The 14,276-nt window shown below is 37.5% G+C and overlaps 1 protein-coding gene across 2 annotated transcripts in view; it reads right to left on the reverse strand.

The window, feature by feature from the left end:
• Positions 1-14,276, reverse strand: part of Golph3 (golgi phosphoprotein 3 (coat-protein)) — a 36,528-nt gene that overhangs the window by 3,835 nt on the left and 18,417 nt on the right. Inside the window, exons 2-3 of one of the 2 annotated variants that reach the window (XM_005386154.2) lie at positions 12,457-12,588; positions 6,010-6,124 (exon numbers count right to left, since the gene is read on the reverse strand). In XM_005386154.2, coding sequence (XP_005386211.1) covers positions 6,010-6,124; positions 12,457-12,588 — 247 coding nt within the window. The remainder of the gene's footprint in view (positions 1-6,009; positions 6,125-12,456; positions 12,589-14,276) is intronic. The other variant, XM_005386155.2, reaches the window with a different exon arrangement.

A 14,276-nucleotide genomic window follows, 5' to 3' on the forward strand; every position in this document is an offset into this window, starting at 1 on the left:
CTTTAACAGAACTAAACTGCCCCCAAATAGGAGGGTTACAGCGGCCCTAACAAAGCTGTAAAGCAGGCTGATACACAGGCTACTGCACAGGGTGGAGGGAGGGGTGCAGTGGACACAATCAACCATATCAATATCAAAACAATGTAAGGAAAATACGCACACAATGAACAGGAAAACGGGAGCTAGAACAAATGATCTAGCACTCCTATCTTGCAACTTATTCTGAAAAAGTAGGGACTGTAACACTGCCAAAAATTAGATGATGAAGGGCTAGTAGCCCTGAATTACTAGTAATTAAGTCACTTCATGGATGTAAAGAAAACGATTTTTTCAGATATAAAGGCCTTGCAAATCAGTTTCACAAAAGAAAAAAAAAACCAATCACTATATTCAGTTTCCTGGTGGTACTTTCAAAAAGGAACAAGGATCAATATATATTTAGAGCTGTATCAGATTGTAAAACCTAACAGTATAAAAAAAAAAAAACTGAATAACAAACATAACTCTTATTTCAATGTCTGATGCTAATCCAGCTCACGTCCCACCTCTAATGCAGCTGTCAGTTAAGTTATTTGATAAGGGAGTATGCCGTAATAAGTCGTAAGAGCAGGCTCTATAGTCAGACTGGTTGAGTTTAAATTCTTGCTTACTCATTTTCTAGTTGTGCAGCTGTGTGCAAAGTTCCTTAGTATCTATTCCCCCACACACACATGTGCAAAGTTCCTTAGTATCTATCGCCCCACACACACATGTACAAAGTTCCTTAGTATCTATTCCCCCCACACACACTGCTAAAATTGCCCAAGCTGGCCTCAAACGCCCAATCCTCCTGTTATCTCCCACATGCTGGGATTACGGGCATGCCCCACCACACTCAGCTCTCCATCATCTATTTCTCCATTTCTTCATCTGTAAAATGAAGGTAACAAATGCATCAGGATCACAGGACTACGAAGACTGAATCAGGATGCATCCAGTGCTTAGAACCGAGGCTGACATATGGGAAGCGCTCAATAAATGTTAGCTCTTCTTATCTACCATGTATAGAATAAACACTTTGGAAAAAAATTTACAGATATAATGTTTTCAGACTCAAAGCAGGTACTAAGAATATAAATATTAAAGAAGACATTTCTACCCTGTAGATATTTAAAATGAGGTGAAGGAAATATTCATAATGTAACTATACTGCCTAGAATAAAATGAAAATAAGTCCTGAAGGAAATTACAAAGACAGTTCCCAGAGGAATGAGAAATGATTTGAGATTAATATTAAAAGGTATTTCTAAGAAAGCTGAAGAAAGAACATTCAAGCTAAATCTAAAAATTCAGAAAGAGTCAACATCCTGAGCAGAGGAGCCTGCACTCCAGGCAGAAGAAACAACGAAGTACACAGGCAGCAATTACATGCTTGCTGAAAGCCCTGACAAGGAGGGATGCATCTTCTTTCAACACTGCACAAATGCCAATTTTGCTATGGTGCCAACCCACCATCCACCATCTCCCCAACAAATGCCTGCCTGCTGTCACTCACAAGACAGTCTGGGGCTCATTTTTCTTTCCTAATGTCAATGGCAAGGGAATAGGCAGCCTGAACTAGAACAGTATAGGTTGTATTAATTGACTTCTGGAGATTTAAAACTAACATAATATTAAATACATAGCCAAACGTATGTTAAAGCCTATTCTAAAAGCTATAGTTCCATTCTAAAATTAACTGTGTTTTAACTAAGTCAAACAGGAAGGGATTTTATGCACCAGAAAACAGCCTGGCCATCTCTTCTGAAACAATAAGGGAAAAAAAAATAAAGAAGTAGATACTTTTGAGACCTACAGTTAAATTATTCTTTGATGGCCTAAAATAAATAATTGAAAGTCCTCCAATGCTGCTACGTGGTTTTTCCTTCTCAAGGGAAACAATGAGATTAACACTGTTGTAATAAACATTTGTGCTCACCTTACCCTTAAATATTACATACTGCAACCAATGGAACATGTAATGCCTACAAAGTTCCTGTGAAAAATTTCTCAACTCCAAAGTGTACGAACTTAAGAGTTCTATGTTACTACTGAAAGAGAAGAGCCTAAACACAAACCCATCTTCAAATCAGGTGTTCCATTTATGATTGGACCTTCTTAGGTACAATCACTTCTGCCTCTGAGGAAGTAATAAAAGGGGACCAAGGCATTATCATCTTTTGTAGCAGTTCCCTGGAGAGGGTAAACCATGTGTGCTCACTTTAATCTGACAAAAAGGGTCATCCCAATCTACTCAGACATAAAAAATGAAGCGGGTTGTTCAGATCTCTTCAGGTATAAAAAAATCTTATTACCAGAAGGCTAAACCAATGTGGGAACTGCCCCAAATGTTGTATAATACTTCTTGTGGTACAGAAAAAGAAGGGTGAAAAGTACATGAAATGAATGAGTGTTCCAAGGATCTTGGTATCCAGAAACTTTTGCCTTTTACTTTTACAAAAATAAACTAAGCTAAATGGAAAGGATAACGTCATCTCTGAGAGGTTAACATAATTAAGAAACCAATATAACTCAGGATGAAAAAAATGGATTAGTAAAGATACAATTAAGGTTAGAAGCTATTAAAAGATTTAGCTACTTCAATTCAAGAAGTAGAAAAATTTTTAAAGATTTTCTAATAAATATTCAACAAGCCTGGCAAGCACAAGATCCTGAGTTCAATTCCCAGTACCAAAATAAATAAATACTGAATGAATGAATAATGGCTGGATCCCTAGGTTAAAATACGTTATTGTGGTCCATTCTATTATTCATCAGTCCCTATATTATCCACTGTACAAGTAAAGGGACTTGATAAATTACACATGTAAATTTATTAAAAAAAAAAAACATTTAATACAAACAAAACAGTGGAAAACACAAAGAGAAATGAGACACCTTTGGCCCTTAATAAACTATGTAGAACCAGCGTTACAGTTTAGATCTAAAACATCATGGTCTGGGGGGTATAGCTCAGCAGCACAAGTGCCCACCTGGCAAGCGCAAGGTCCTCCATTCGATCCCCAGTACACCCCCCCAAAAAAAAGAAAAAAAAAAAAAAATCACCATAGATCTAAAACATCACTCACAGGGCTCATGTGTTCGGACGTGGGGTTTAGTGTCCTGGGGTGGACACTAACCAGTGGATGGATCCCTTACTAAGTCCAGTAGCTCAATGAGCTGTTAGGTGGCAAAACCTGCTTGGAGGTGGCCCCTGGGGGCAGGCGGGGGTGGGGGTGGGGGTTGGGGAGGACTGGAAGAGTGTGTTATTGTCCCCAGCTCCCCACTTCTCTGCTTTCAGGCTGCCAAGGGTTAAGCACCCTTTCCTGTAACACCCCTCTGCTGCCTGGAAACCAACCAGTACACTGTAACCATGAGCCCAAATAAAGCCCTCCTCCTCTAGGTTTTACAAGTCAGTTTTTACACATGTAAATTTTAGTATGGCATTTGTTTATAGTTCATTTTTTTGGTAAAGGAAACTGTGAGAAGGGTGTATGAAGAGAAAACGTTCAAGTCCAGTGACCGACAATCACCTCAACGGACAAGGGAGAATGACATACTTACTCACACGTACCTAAGTCATTTCACTAGGAAGAGCTCCCATCTTCCTGGACCTCACATCAGGAGGCCTCCTTCCTCAACTGGCAGCCTAGTGACACTTTATTAATAAACTAACCAACCAAATGTCCTAAGGTTTTAGAAAGCCAGAAACTTGATTCTGAAGAACACTAGTTTTTAAACTTTTTAAAGTTTTTGCCTTCAATATATGCAATTAGTAAGTATGTACTTATTAAATCTTCAGTATTAAAGATGTCTAAATATATGCTTACAATTTATCTATGGTTTTAACACGAATATATACAAAATGTAAATAATAAAAAGGAGCATTTGTATCCCCCACTCTCAGGAAAGAAATCTTTATTTCTTTTAAAAATTATTTGTTTTAACAGTACATTTTTTTTCTTCTCCAAACAGGGTCTCACTAGCTTGCCCAGGCCAGTCTCAAACTCATGCTCCTCCCTCCTGAGCGTCCTGAGTAACTGGGATTTTGAGTCAGCACACCCAGCCTTCTGTCCTTCTGTATTAGAAGCCTCCTGTATGCCATCCCAACTCAGAGACAACCACTAGATGGACATATGTTACTCATGCTCTTTTCTATAGGTAGATATTGATAGATACAGATATAATCACATTTTCTTTGATAATACACTATACAATTTTGGAAACCAAGCAGCAAGCACAGATTTAGCTATGAAAGAACAGACTCAAACAATTTACCGCTACCTCTAATCCCAAGGAACAGGGTACACTTCCTTAGTGCTCATTCTTACCTTTCAAAGGTCTAATCCAACATCCACTTCCTCCTTCAACTACTAAAGTTCCCAAAGAATTCTCTCCTTGCAGCTACTAAACTTTCAGAAAACTATATTATTAAGCTCTAATTTATCAAATTATTAAACAGAACTATTTCACAAATTAGTTTTAAGATTTTCCGTAAGAGACAGTGTCTCTTTTTTAAGTTTCATAACTATGCCGGTATTGTTCCAACTAGTATCTGATACTACAACACTATCTTGAAGCAACTAAAAATTGTAAAATTTTAAATATCAGTATGTTGGTCACAAAACTGTATACATACAAATGATTAAAAATAGTAAATGTTATATTATATATACTTTACCATGATAAAAAAATTTTTTTTAACCAGCAAACTGGTATTGTGGAACTTTTACTAGATGGGAAGCAGGTATTTTCTTAATTTAGAAGCAATGTGTTTTTCTCCTTCTCCCACTCTGGATCCCCTTCTCTCTTTCATGCTGAAATGGCAGCTTATTCCTAATCTATATCAAGAACAACCCTAGCTAGGCATGGTGGCACACACCTGTAATCCCAGCGCTGGGGTGGCCAAGGCAGGAGAATCAAGGTCAGCCTGAACTACATAGTGAAATCTTGTCTCAAAAACCAAACACACAAAAAACAACAAAAGAACTAAGTGCTATAGGCAAAGTTTTGGCACTGACCATCAATCTACAACCCATAGGAAAACTATATTGCTAAGAAAAATAAACTTTGCTAAGTGTTAGCTTCACACTTTACTCGAATTCTTAATCCAAATGGACATTCCGTTTTACAAAATCCTTATTATATTTAAATACCTGTGAGAAAAGCTTTAGATATCTCTTCATTGCTCAGAGAACTTAGAACAGTGCAACAGCAGCCCAAGTTGACAACAAAGTCAGTTAGCACCAATACCATAGAATTCATTCATGAAATGTTACTGAGGTAAATAACAGTAGTACATAGTCATTTTAAATGTCAATCCAATGCCCTTGCATGCTACACAAAGGAAATCTGGTGGTCTAAGACATGCTATTAAAATCCAAGCCCAATGCACCATTAGTAGGGATAATGTCACATCAAGAGACTGTTTATGAAGGATCTATCAGTAAGCAATGGACAGTAACTGATAAATTATGGGAGCACTAAGGAAGAATATTATCTCTCATTCAATATCTGTTCAACCTTATTAAAATTAACAAGGGCAGGGCCAGGCTTATAGTTCAGTGGCACAGCACCTGCTTGGCAAGCATGAGGTCCTAAAATTGATTCCCAGTATAAAAAAAAAAAACTAAAATTAAGAAGGGTAAAATTTTATAAAACCAAAGTCTTCACTGGCTGATGAATCTTATTTTACCTTAATAACTAAATAAGATTCTGACTACTTTTTTACAGGTTCAAGAGGATTTTAAAATTTTTACAAAGTCTAAAAACTTTTTGAGAACAGTTGAACTTTGCAGTTTGTTTTTCTTGGGTTTGTTTTTTTTGAGACAGGGTCTCACTATGCAGTTTAGGCTGGCCTGAACTCACTATGTAGCCCAGGTTGGCCTCAAACTGATGGCAATCCTTCTGCCTCAGCCTCCTGAGTACCAGGATTACAGGTGTGCACAACCACGCCAAGCCTCAATTTTGGAGTTTTACCCAACAGCTTACCACTAAGTAATTCAATCCAGTTCTGGACTGTTTCCGGAGGCTGTGTCTCTTTAACATGCTTCAGAGCTTCATCAAGAAGAACGTCCCCCGTTGGAGCATCAGATTTACAGATCACCTAAATACAAGCAGTGAGAAACAATCCACTCAGGCCTTTTTTCTGATATGACCTCAGTAAATGAAAAAAAATCATGTCACTCATCATATTCAGAATCCCTACGTTCACGCAGTATCAAAGTTCAGCTTTTGAAGTTCTGTTAAGGAAATCCAATGTTTAGCCTAACCAAATTAGATACAAGTGAATGAAATTAAAGCTCTGCAATAATCAGTAAAGCAAAATGCTAGGACTGTTTATACTTTAAATATACTTCCATTTGCTGCTATAAATATGGGCTATATGATCCAGGAATTCACTGTTTTAAGCATTATTAGTTCTAGGACAGATTCAATGATATGAAAGAATGCAATATATGATAAAGGTGGCATTTCATATCACTAAAGAAACAAGCTTTTCAATAAATGTCATTTAAAACAGTAGCTAACAAAGTGGACACAAAAGTTAAAGCCTGGCTTCTCTGCGATTCTGCCATAATAAAACAAAGATTTAAATGGGAAGAAACAACTTTAGGGGTGACAAGGACTTCCTTAAACTGCCACACCAGTTGTAGAAACCTTAAATACCAAATATTAAGTACAAAGTAGACAGATATGAGGAGAAAAAAAATCAAAATGAAAAAGGTTAAAATACCATTTAAAAAAATTTTTAAACTCATTTGGAGATAAAGAGCCCATCTTAAATAGTAGAAAAAATGCAAAGGGAGAAAGTGCTATACTGCTTCATTCAAGGATTCAATTCTTAAAGCTTCCATTCATGGTGTCTGTTAAGCAACAAAATTTCTAGTTGAAATTCTGCAACACACCCATATTTACAATGGCACAGTTTGAAGTAGCCAAATCTTGGAAACAGCCCAAATGCCCATCAACTGATGAACGGATAAAGAAGATGTGCATTTTTTTTTTTTTTACAATGGACTACTACTCTGCCATAAAGAAAGACATGCTTGAGACATTCCTAGTTAAATGGATACACCTTCAGGACATACTTTTAAGTGAGATAAATCACACACATGTATAAATACTGCACTGTTTCTCTGGTATGAGAAACTAAGTAAGGACCAAAATGTATAATAGATATTATGAAATAGGAAGAAAATGTTCAAATGGGAAAGGGAACTAGGGATGGAAGAGAGTGAAAGGAAGGAAGGGAAAAGAAAAAATGATGATGAGAAAAGAATGATAAAATGGAAACAAAGTTTTTGTAAATGAGGGGAAGAGGGGTTGAAGGGAGGGGAAGGAAATGGGAAAAAAAAAGAATCAAGTTCTGTCACATACAGGTACAAATTCCTTATGATGAATGTGATCATTATGTATACCTAAAATGCACCAATTAACTTAATTTTAAAAAATGATTATATCACCTTATGTTAGCTATGAAAATGTTGTGTTAACGTTACTTTAAAATACGACTACCCCTCAAACTTTCCCTAAAAAAATGTTACCTTTTTAGTCAATCTTATGAAAGGCTAAAAAATGTATCTACAGTTATTTTTGAGACATCATGTCCCAACATACAGTAAGAACCATCTCACAAACTACAAATCTAGTAAGCTACATTTTAAACGAAAAAGGATGAAGTTAATTTTGATATATTTGATATAGTCTAACATAGCCAAAGTAACAGGTAATAAATATTTAAAAATTAAGAAATTTGGGCTGGACATTTACCTCAGTGGTATAATGTTTGCATAGCACATGTGAGGCCCTGGGTTCAAACCCCAGTACCTCAAAAAACATTTGTTGAGATACTTAATATTCTTTTTTCCCAATACTGTCTTTAAAAGTCCAATGTGTCCTTAGCTGTAGTATATTTCAATTTATTCCAGCCACATTTCAAGTCCTCAAGTGTCATAAAGACATGTGAACAGTACACAGAGAATACTGTTACAGTGGAAGAAAGTTCCATTGGGCAGTGCTTGCTTTTTTTTGAGACAGGGTGTTGTGTAGTTCCAAATGGCCTTGAACTTACTGTAGCCCAGGCTCAACTCAAACTCGCAGCAATCCTTCTGCCTCAGCCTACCAAGTGCTAGGATTACAGGCATGTGCCACCAGACCCAGCCTAGAGCAGTACAAATTTTAGACCCTATTTTTACTGGAGTACAAGAGAGAGCAAGAAAAAGAGAACCTCAGGAGAAAAACATGCATGTGTGTGTGTATGTTTGCTGTGGCCATGACACCACTTCTTTCTTCCCACTCAATCCTTGTATCCCGGCCTCAATGCCTACTTCTTGCGTCCCCCTTTGTCAGGCCACAATGCCCTGGCTACAGGTGGACCATGTTACAGAATTCTGTTCACCACATCTCTCTCAAACACATCAACTTTCTCCATCACCTCTATTTTTTCAAGTCCTCCTACGCACTGTCTTTCACTTACATCAATTTGAGTTTCCTAACTACCATCCTTGAACTAATGTTAGGTCTTTTCAGTCTGCTCTCCTCACTGATCTCCCTATAAAGTGAATCTCTTCTTTTCCTCCTAGGAAATAAATCTTATCACGACATTCCACCGCTCCTGCTTAAAACTATTCAAAGACTCATGGAATATGCTGTAAACTCCTTAACAAAGTTCAGTAGTAACAGTGGCTCGTAAACTCTAATCAAACGTATTGGTTCTATTTAGCTTATTGGGTCTTTGGGGGGAGAAAACTGTTTCTAGATATAAAGAGATAATATTTATAATGAAAAGAAAGTTTCAAAAGGCCACAACATCCTCAAAGATTTAAAAGATATTATATCCATAAAATAAGAAACTTCTGCAAAATTTAAGAAAGGGGTTGTAGAAATCAACATAACATCCTTCATCGAAAAAAGAAAAAAATTCAAGAGAAAGATCAAAAGGTAAGAATAGCCAAGAAGCCAAGAATAAGAAAAACAGAGAGCAGAAGACAGCAGAAATATAAGAAAATTTTTTAAAACCAAGTGATACAAATAGCCAGACTGAAAGAACCCATGCGTTACAGTTTAAATCTGAAATGTCCTCCAAGAGTTCACGTACTGGGGCTGGGGATTTAGCTCAGTGGCAAAAGCGCCTGCCTGGCAAGCGCAAGGTCGTGAGTTCGGTTCCCGGTACCGGAGAAAAACCAAAAAAAAAAAAAAAAAAAAAAAAAAAGAGTTCACGTACTGACTACATGATGTGACAGGAAGCAAGCCCCACCTCCCAAAGCAATGGGGCCAAGTGATAATGGACTGAAACCTCTGAAATGCTGACCAAAATAAATCTTCTGTCCTTCTGAGTTGTTTTTCTTAGGTAGTTTTCACAACAGGAAGCTAACATAGCATGCATAATGACTTTTCAATTACCCACATCAAGAAATACCAAACAGCTTCAAGATACCAGGAGTAAGAGAAGATCTCAAATGGTTTCTAGAGAATAAAAAATATTACACGAAGAATGAAAATTAGGGCAGCAGACTGAAACAGCATTCTGTATATCAGACAACAATGGAGAAACACCTTCAAAATTACGCAAGAAAATAACCCTAAACATTCTAGTAAAACTGAGTAGGAGAAATGTGTTTTCAGGCACAGTGCCTCACAACAGTTTCCTCCCAAAAAGATGGAAGCAAAGAGATCCAGGAAACAGGCTGAAGGCAATAAAAATGTCACTATATGTTCTAAGATGACAACTGTGCAGTGGAATCAGAGACAACCAGTCCCAACTGTTGAATCTGATTATCTAAACATTTGAAAATTAATAAAAATAATTTTTCTCTGATAGAGCAAAAAAACTTAGGATACTTACACAGAAAACTACAAGAGGGGCTGGGGATTTAGCTCAGCGGCACAGCGCCTGCCTGGCAAGCACAAGGTCGTGAGTTCGATTCCCAGTACTGGAAAAAGAAAAAAAAAAAACTACAAGAAACGAAAATATTGAAGAATATGACTCCATAGGAAACAACAGCAACATCATAACAGTCACTAAAATACTTAAATTAGCAAGGGTGAGGAGATTAGCGGAAGTAGTACATAAAAGCATCAAACAGTCACATATTCTAAGAGAAAGTAAACTGTCTCAAATTGATATATCAAGAAATGGCAGCTGGATGTGGTGGTACACACCTGCAATCCCAGGACTTGGGAGGCTAAGGCAAGAGAATCAAAAGGAGTTCAAGGCCTGTCTGAAGTACATAATGAGATCCTGTCTCAAAATCAAAAAAGAAAGAAAAAGAACTGGCAAAAGAAGTAACAAACAGAATTTTAGTAAGCTGAATGGAAGCTTCCCAAAAATGTCCATGCCCTATCATTTCAGATGAAATTAAAGAGCTCAAGATAAAAATCACTGTGGATTATCCAAGTGTGTCCCACATTCAATAACAAATGTTTCTACAAAAGTCAGAATGGGGCCGTGGATGTTGGCACACACCTGTCATCCCAGCACTCGGGGGGCCTCAGGCCAAAGGATCACTGTGAGTTCGAGGCTAGCCTGGACTACGCAGCAAGACTTTGTCTCAAAAAAAAAAAAAAAAAGAGCGAGAGAGAGCAAGTGAGAGAGCCAGAACAGACAGTGGTATGAAGACACTGCAGAGGCAGACACAGGGCCAGAAGCTAAGGAACAACTGGAGCAACCAAAGCTGGAAGAGACAAAGAACAGAACTCCCTCAGAGCCTTCAGCACTCTAGATCTCAGACCTCTGGCCTCCAGACAAGGAGAGAAACCGAGTTTGCAGCAATTTACTAAAGTAGCCCCGGGATGCTAATATAAGGACTGAAAATGGCTTTCTCCCAGGAGCAGAGCTAAGTAATGAGGATAGACAGGCAGACTGTTTTCTGTTAGAAAAATTTAATTTTATAACTATAGTATTTGTATTATCTTCAAAAATCAATCATTTTTATATTAACAAATTAAATAATAAAGACTATTTTTCACAAAGACTTATGAAAGTCACCTAGATCATTTGAACTAGTAGCTAGTAGATTAACTCTGAAGTCCATGAAGGCAGAGAACATGCCTCTCTTGGTCACTGCTGTGTCCCAAGGTCTAGCACAGTGCAGAGCACTTAAGCACTTGATATATGGGTGAATAAATGAACAAAAGAACAATCAACCCATTGATACGGTTCAAAAACAACACAAAACTGTTTCTTTTTGCTACAAAAAGAACCACCATTTCAATCTTTTCACTTTATTTTTTTTTCCCATTAGGTCAACACTGTAATATGAATACAAATTTGCTTAAATTACTACAGTAAGCATTAATTTCTCCATATACAGCATTTCACTGATAGCCATAATGACAGCTTCCTCTGGGTCTTTACCTCCATTAATCACGGCTGCCTAGTAATATGAAATAAAATTTATAGCTTCCTTTATGTAACTTTACAAAGCAGTAACTTTGTAAAACTACCTCACGTCAACCGACATGACTCGACTTGGAATGACTAAATTTTAAAGCCCCAGCTCCCATGTAAAATATTTTCCAATATGCCACCTTTTTCCTGTTCTGTGTTTTTGTTTTGTTTTTCAGGCTAGGGATCAAACCCAGCCCTTACACGCGCTAGACAACTGTTCTACCACAAAGTACATCCCAGTCCAGCAATGTTCACTTTTTGCATGGAACTTCCATGAATATATAAACTAGAGAGTTTCTTACTTACAAATTATCCCCTATAGCATACGAATCAAAAAATGTTCAGCCCTTTAAAAAAAAAAAAGTTCAGCTCTTATCTAAAACTTTTGCATTAAATACATTAGTTCTGAAACACTATGCCTCTAAAGAAACACAATAGACTGCAGGAGAAACGGTCTTACTCTGTAGGGTGGTCTTGAACTCACTATGCCCAGGCTGGCCTTGAACTTGTGGTGAGCCTCCTCCTGCCTCAGCCTCCCAAGTGCTGGGATCTGATCTTCGCCACCCCACTTAGCAAAAAACAGTCTTAAGTATATGAAGTTGAAGTTGTGTTTAAAAATCTAAAAGCCAGTTATCACCTATATTTTATCAAAATACCTACCCGTATCGTCACAAGACATACAGAAGACACAGATATAAAAAAGTACAATCTGCCAAAAAGATCAACAGCATCATTTGCACAGTAACTCTGTTAAATTCTTTTAAGTTTTTGTCAACCCTTTCAAAATTATGGATCTCAGAAACAGCAAATGTAGTTGGGCGTCTTTCTGAATAAGGAGTGGTCAGGGATCCTAGCAATGAATTACATTGTTCACTATATGTGAAAAGACCAGGAAACCAAGAATGCAAAAGGATATGCAAAAGATATGTGTAACCTAATAAAGACACTTTTAAAATCACTTTTAAGTCTAGAAGCTAGTAGTAGAAATATTCGCTTTAAGTAGTACGAAACTCTTTTAAAAGGCTATTGTTCAGCAATCCTCTTACCTTTCTTGTCAAAAGACTTTTACGTCTCATTCCACAAGCCTCTAGTTGTAACCTTCCTCTCAATGCTAATTCAATTAACATACAGCCACGTAATCCAGATGATATACAGTCATTCCAAAAAGATGTGTAGCCCTATTGAAAAAAAGAAAAAAAGATAGCTAATTTATCACTTTGAATTAAGAGTTAAAAATAGAAATTTTTTGTCACTTTTGGTGCCTTTACTTTTCATATTTCCACACTAAAATATTGAAAAAATACAATTAACATAGATTATTAATCTAGGATTCCAGCAGCTCTTTGTCTTTCCACCAAATATCCTTACTCACAGATAAACAAGTAACTTTAAAGGTTGGATATTTACAAATACCACATAATTCATACTTTCTAAGCTGTGTGTTAGACTCTCAGATCTCCAGCTCCTGCCTGGAGAAACCGGTAACCTCAGACAGGAGCATTTTATTACTAGTGTGTGTGGGCAAGTTAGGGAGCTCAGGAAAAACAAGCTAGTCTATCTGGTCTCGAAATTTAGAACATTTGCCCATGTATTAAGATAAATATGCAAGGTTAATTTTGGAAGAATAAACCAGACAGGTACGAGTACGCACCCTTCAGTGAAAAGAAATGTTATCTAGTACTCCTCTTACCAATCTTGTCAAAAGGCATTCTTGTTCAAGGCCAATTTCATCTTTTTATTGTTACTCAAAATTTGGGCAAATCCAAGGTGAAAGAACAGCCAGACATAAGAAGCTGATAGGAGTCTAGGGCTTCTGGTCAACCAGGTATCACACCAGTGAACTCTTTCAGAATAAATAGCAGAGACTGTCCAAACTGTAAAGCAAAGAACTCTGTCACCTATCAACTTAAGATTCCCAGCTAGCAGAAGAAAACAAAAGTTATGACTGGTTCTGGTTAAGGCTCAGAAGAAGGTATCATATAATTCTCATAGGAGGGCCAGGCATGGTGGTACACTTGTAATCCCAGCACTCAGGAGGCTGAGGCAGGAAGTTCACCTCAAGTTTCAGGCCAGCCTGGGCTCCCCAAAGAGTGCAAAGTCAGCCTGGACTACATAGGAAGACCCTGTCTCAAAAAAAAAAAATCTTTTTGGTAGGAGGGACGAGCAGGCCAACTGAATCACATAGGAAGGGAGCATGAGGATTAAGGAGGTCTGGACACTTGGACCAGCATTTCTTAGGAGTCAGCCCTGGTACAGTGCCAGCTTGAATTTCAGACGATGACTGAGGACAGTGTCTATGGCTTCACTACTGTCACAGCACCTTACGGTAACTCACAAAGCTGCCACTTCTGAAAAGGAGAGATTTAGGAAAATGAGAACCTAGATAAAGGCAGCCACAAAAGGCTGAAGAAAAATACAAGGGCTTTTTTTCTTTGTTTTCATTTAAGGCAATCCTTTTAAACTTTGGAAATGTTAAGAGTCAGATCAAATTAAGATTATGAAAGATACACAAAGATGTTTAATAAAATCAATAAATTAGAGAGATTAAGTGAAAGCCATGACAACTAGAGCTCTAGGAACGCTGGAAATGGATTCCATGTGCAGTTGAAGTCCCAAGTATGTGACTCTGACTGGCCTGGTCACAGAGATGGAGTTCCTGGGCAAACCTCTGTAAACTGTAAGCCAGAGTACACCTCAAAAGAGCAGGAATGGATAGAGAAAGCTCCACAGCCTGCAAACACCAGCAGAACAGAATTTAGGAGTTTACAATTGATAGCAGGGTACTAAGTACATCCAAATCTCACTGGACACTGGGTATCAGAGTCCAAACATGTTTGCAAAACAAAAGTTTTAATGATAAGACTGT

The sequence above is a fragment of the Chinchilla lanigera genome, unplaced genomic scaffold, assembly GCF_000276665.1.
Source record: "Chinchilla lanigera isolate Chin_1 unplaced genomic scaffold, ChiLan1.0 scaffold00025, whole genome shotgun sequence".
In the NCBI taxonomy this organism is placed as follows: domain Eukaryota; kingdom Metazoa; phylum Chordata; class Mammalia; order Rodentia; family Chinchillidae; genus Chinchilla; species Chinchilla lanigera.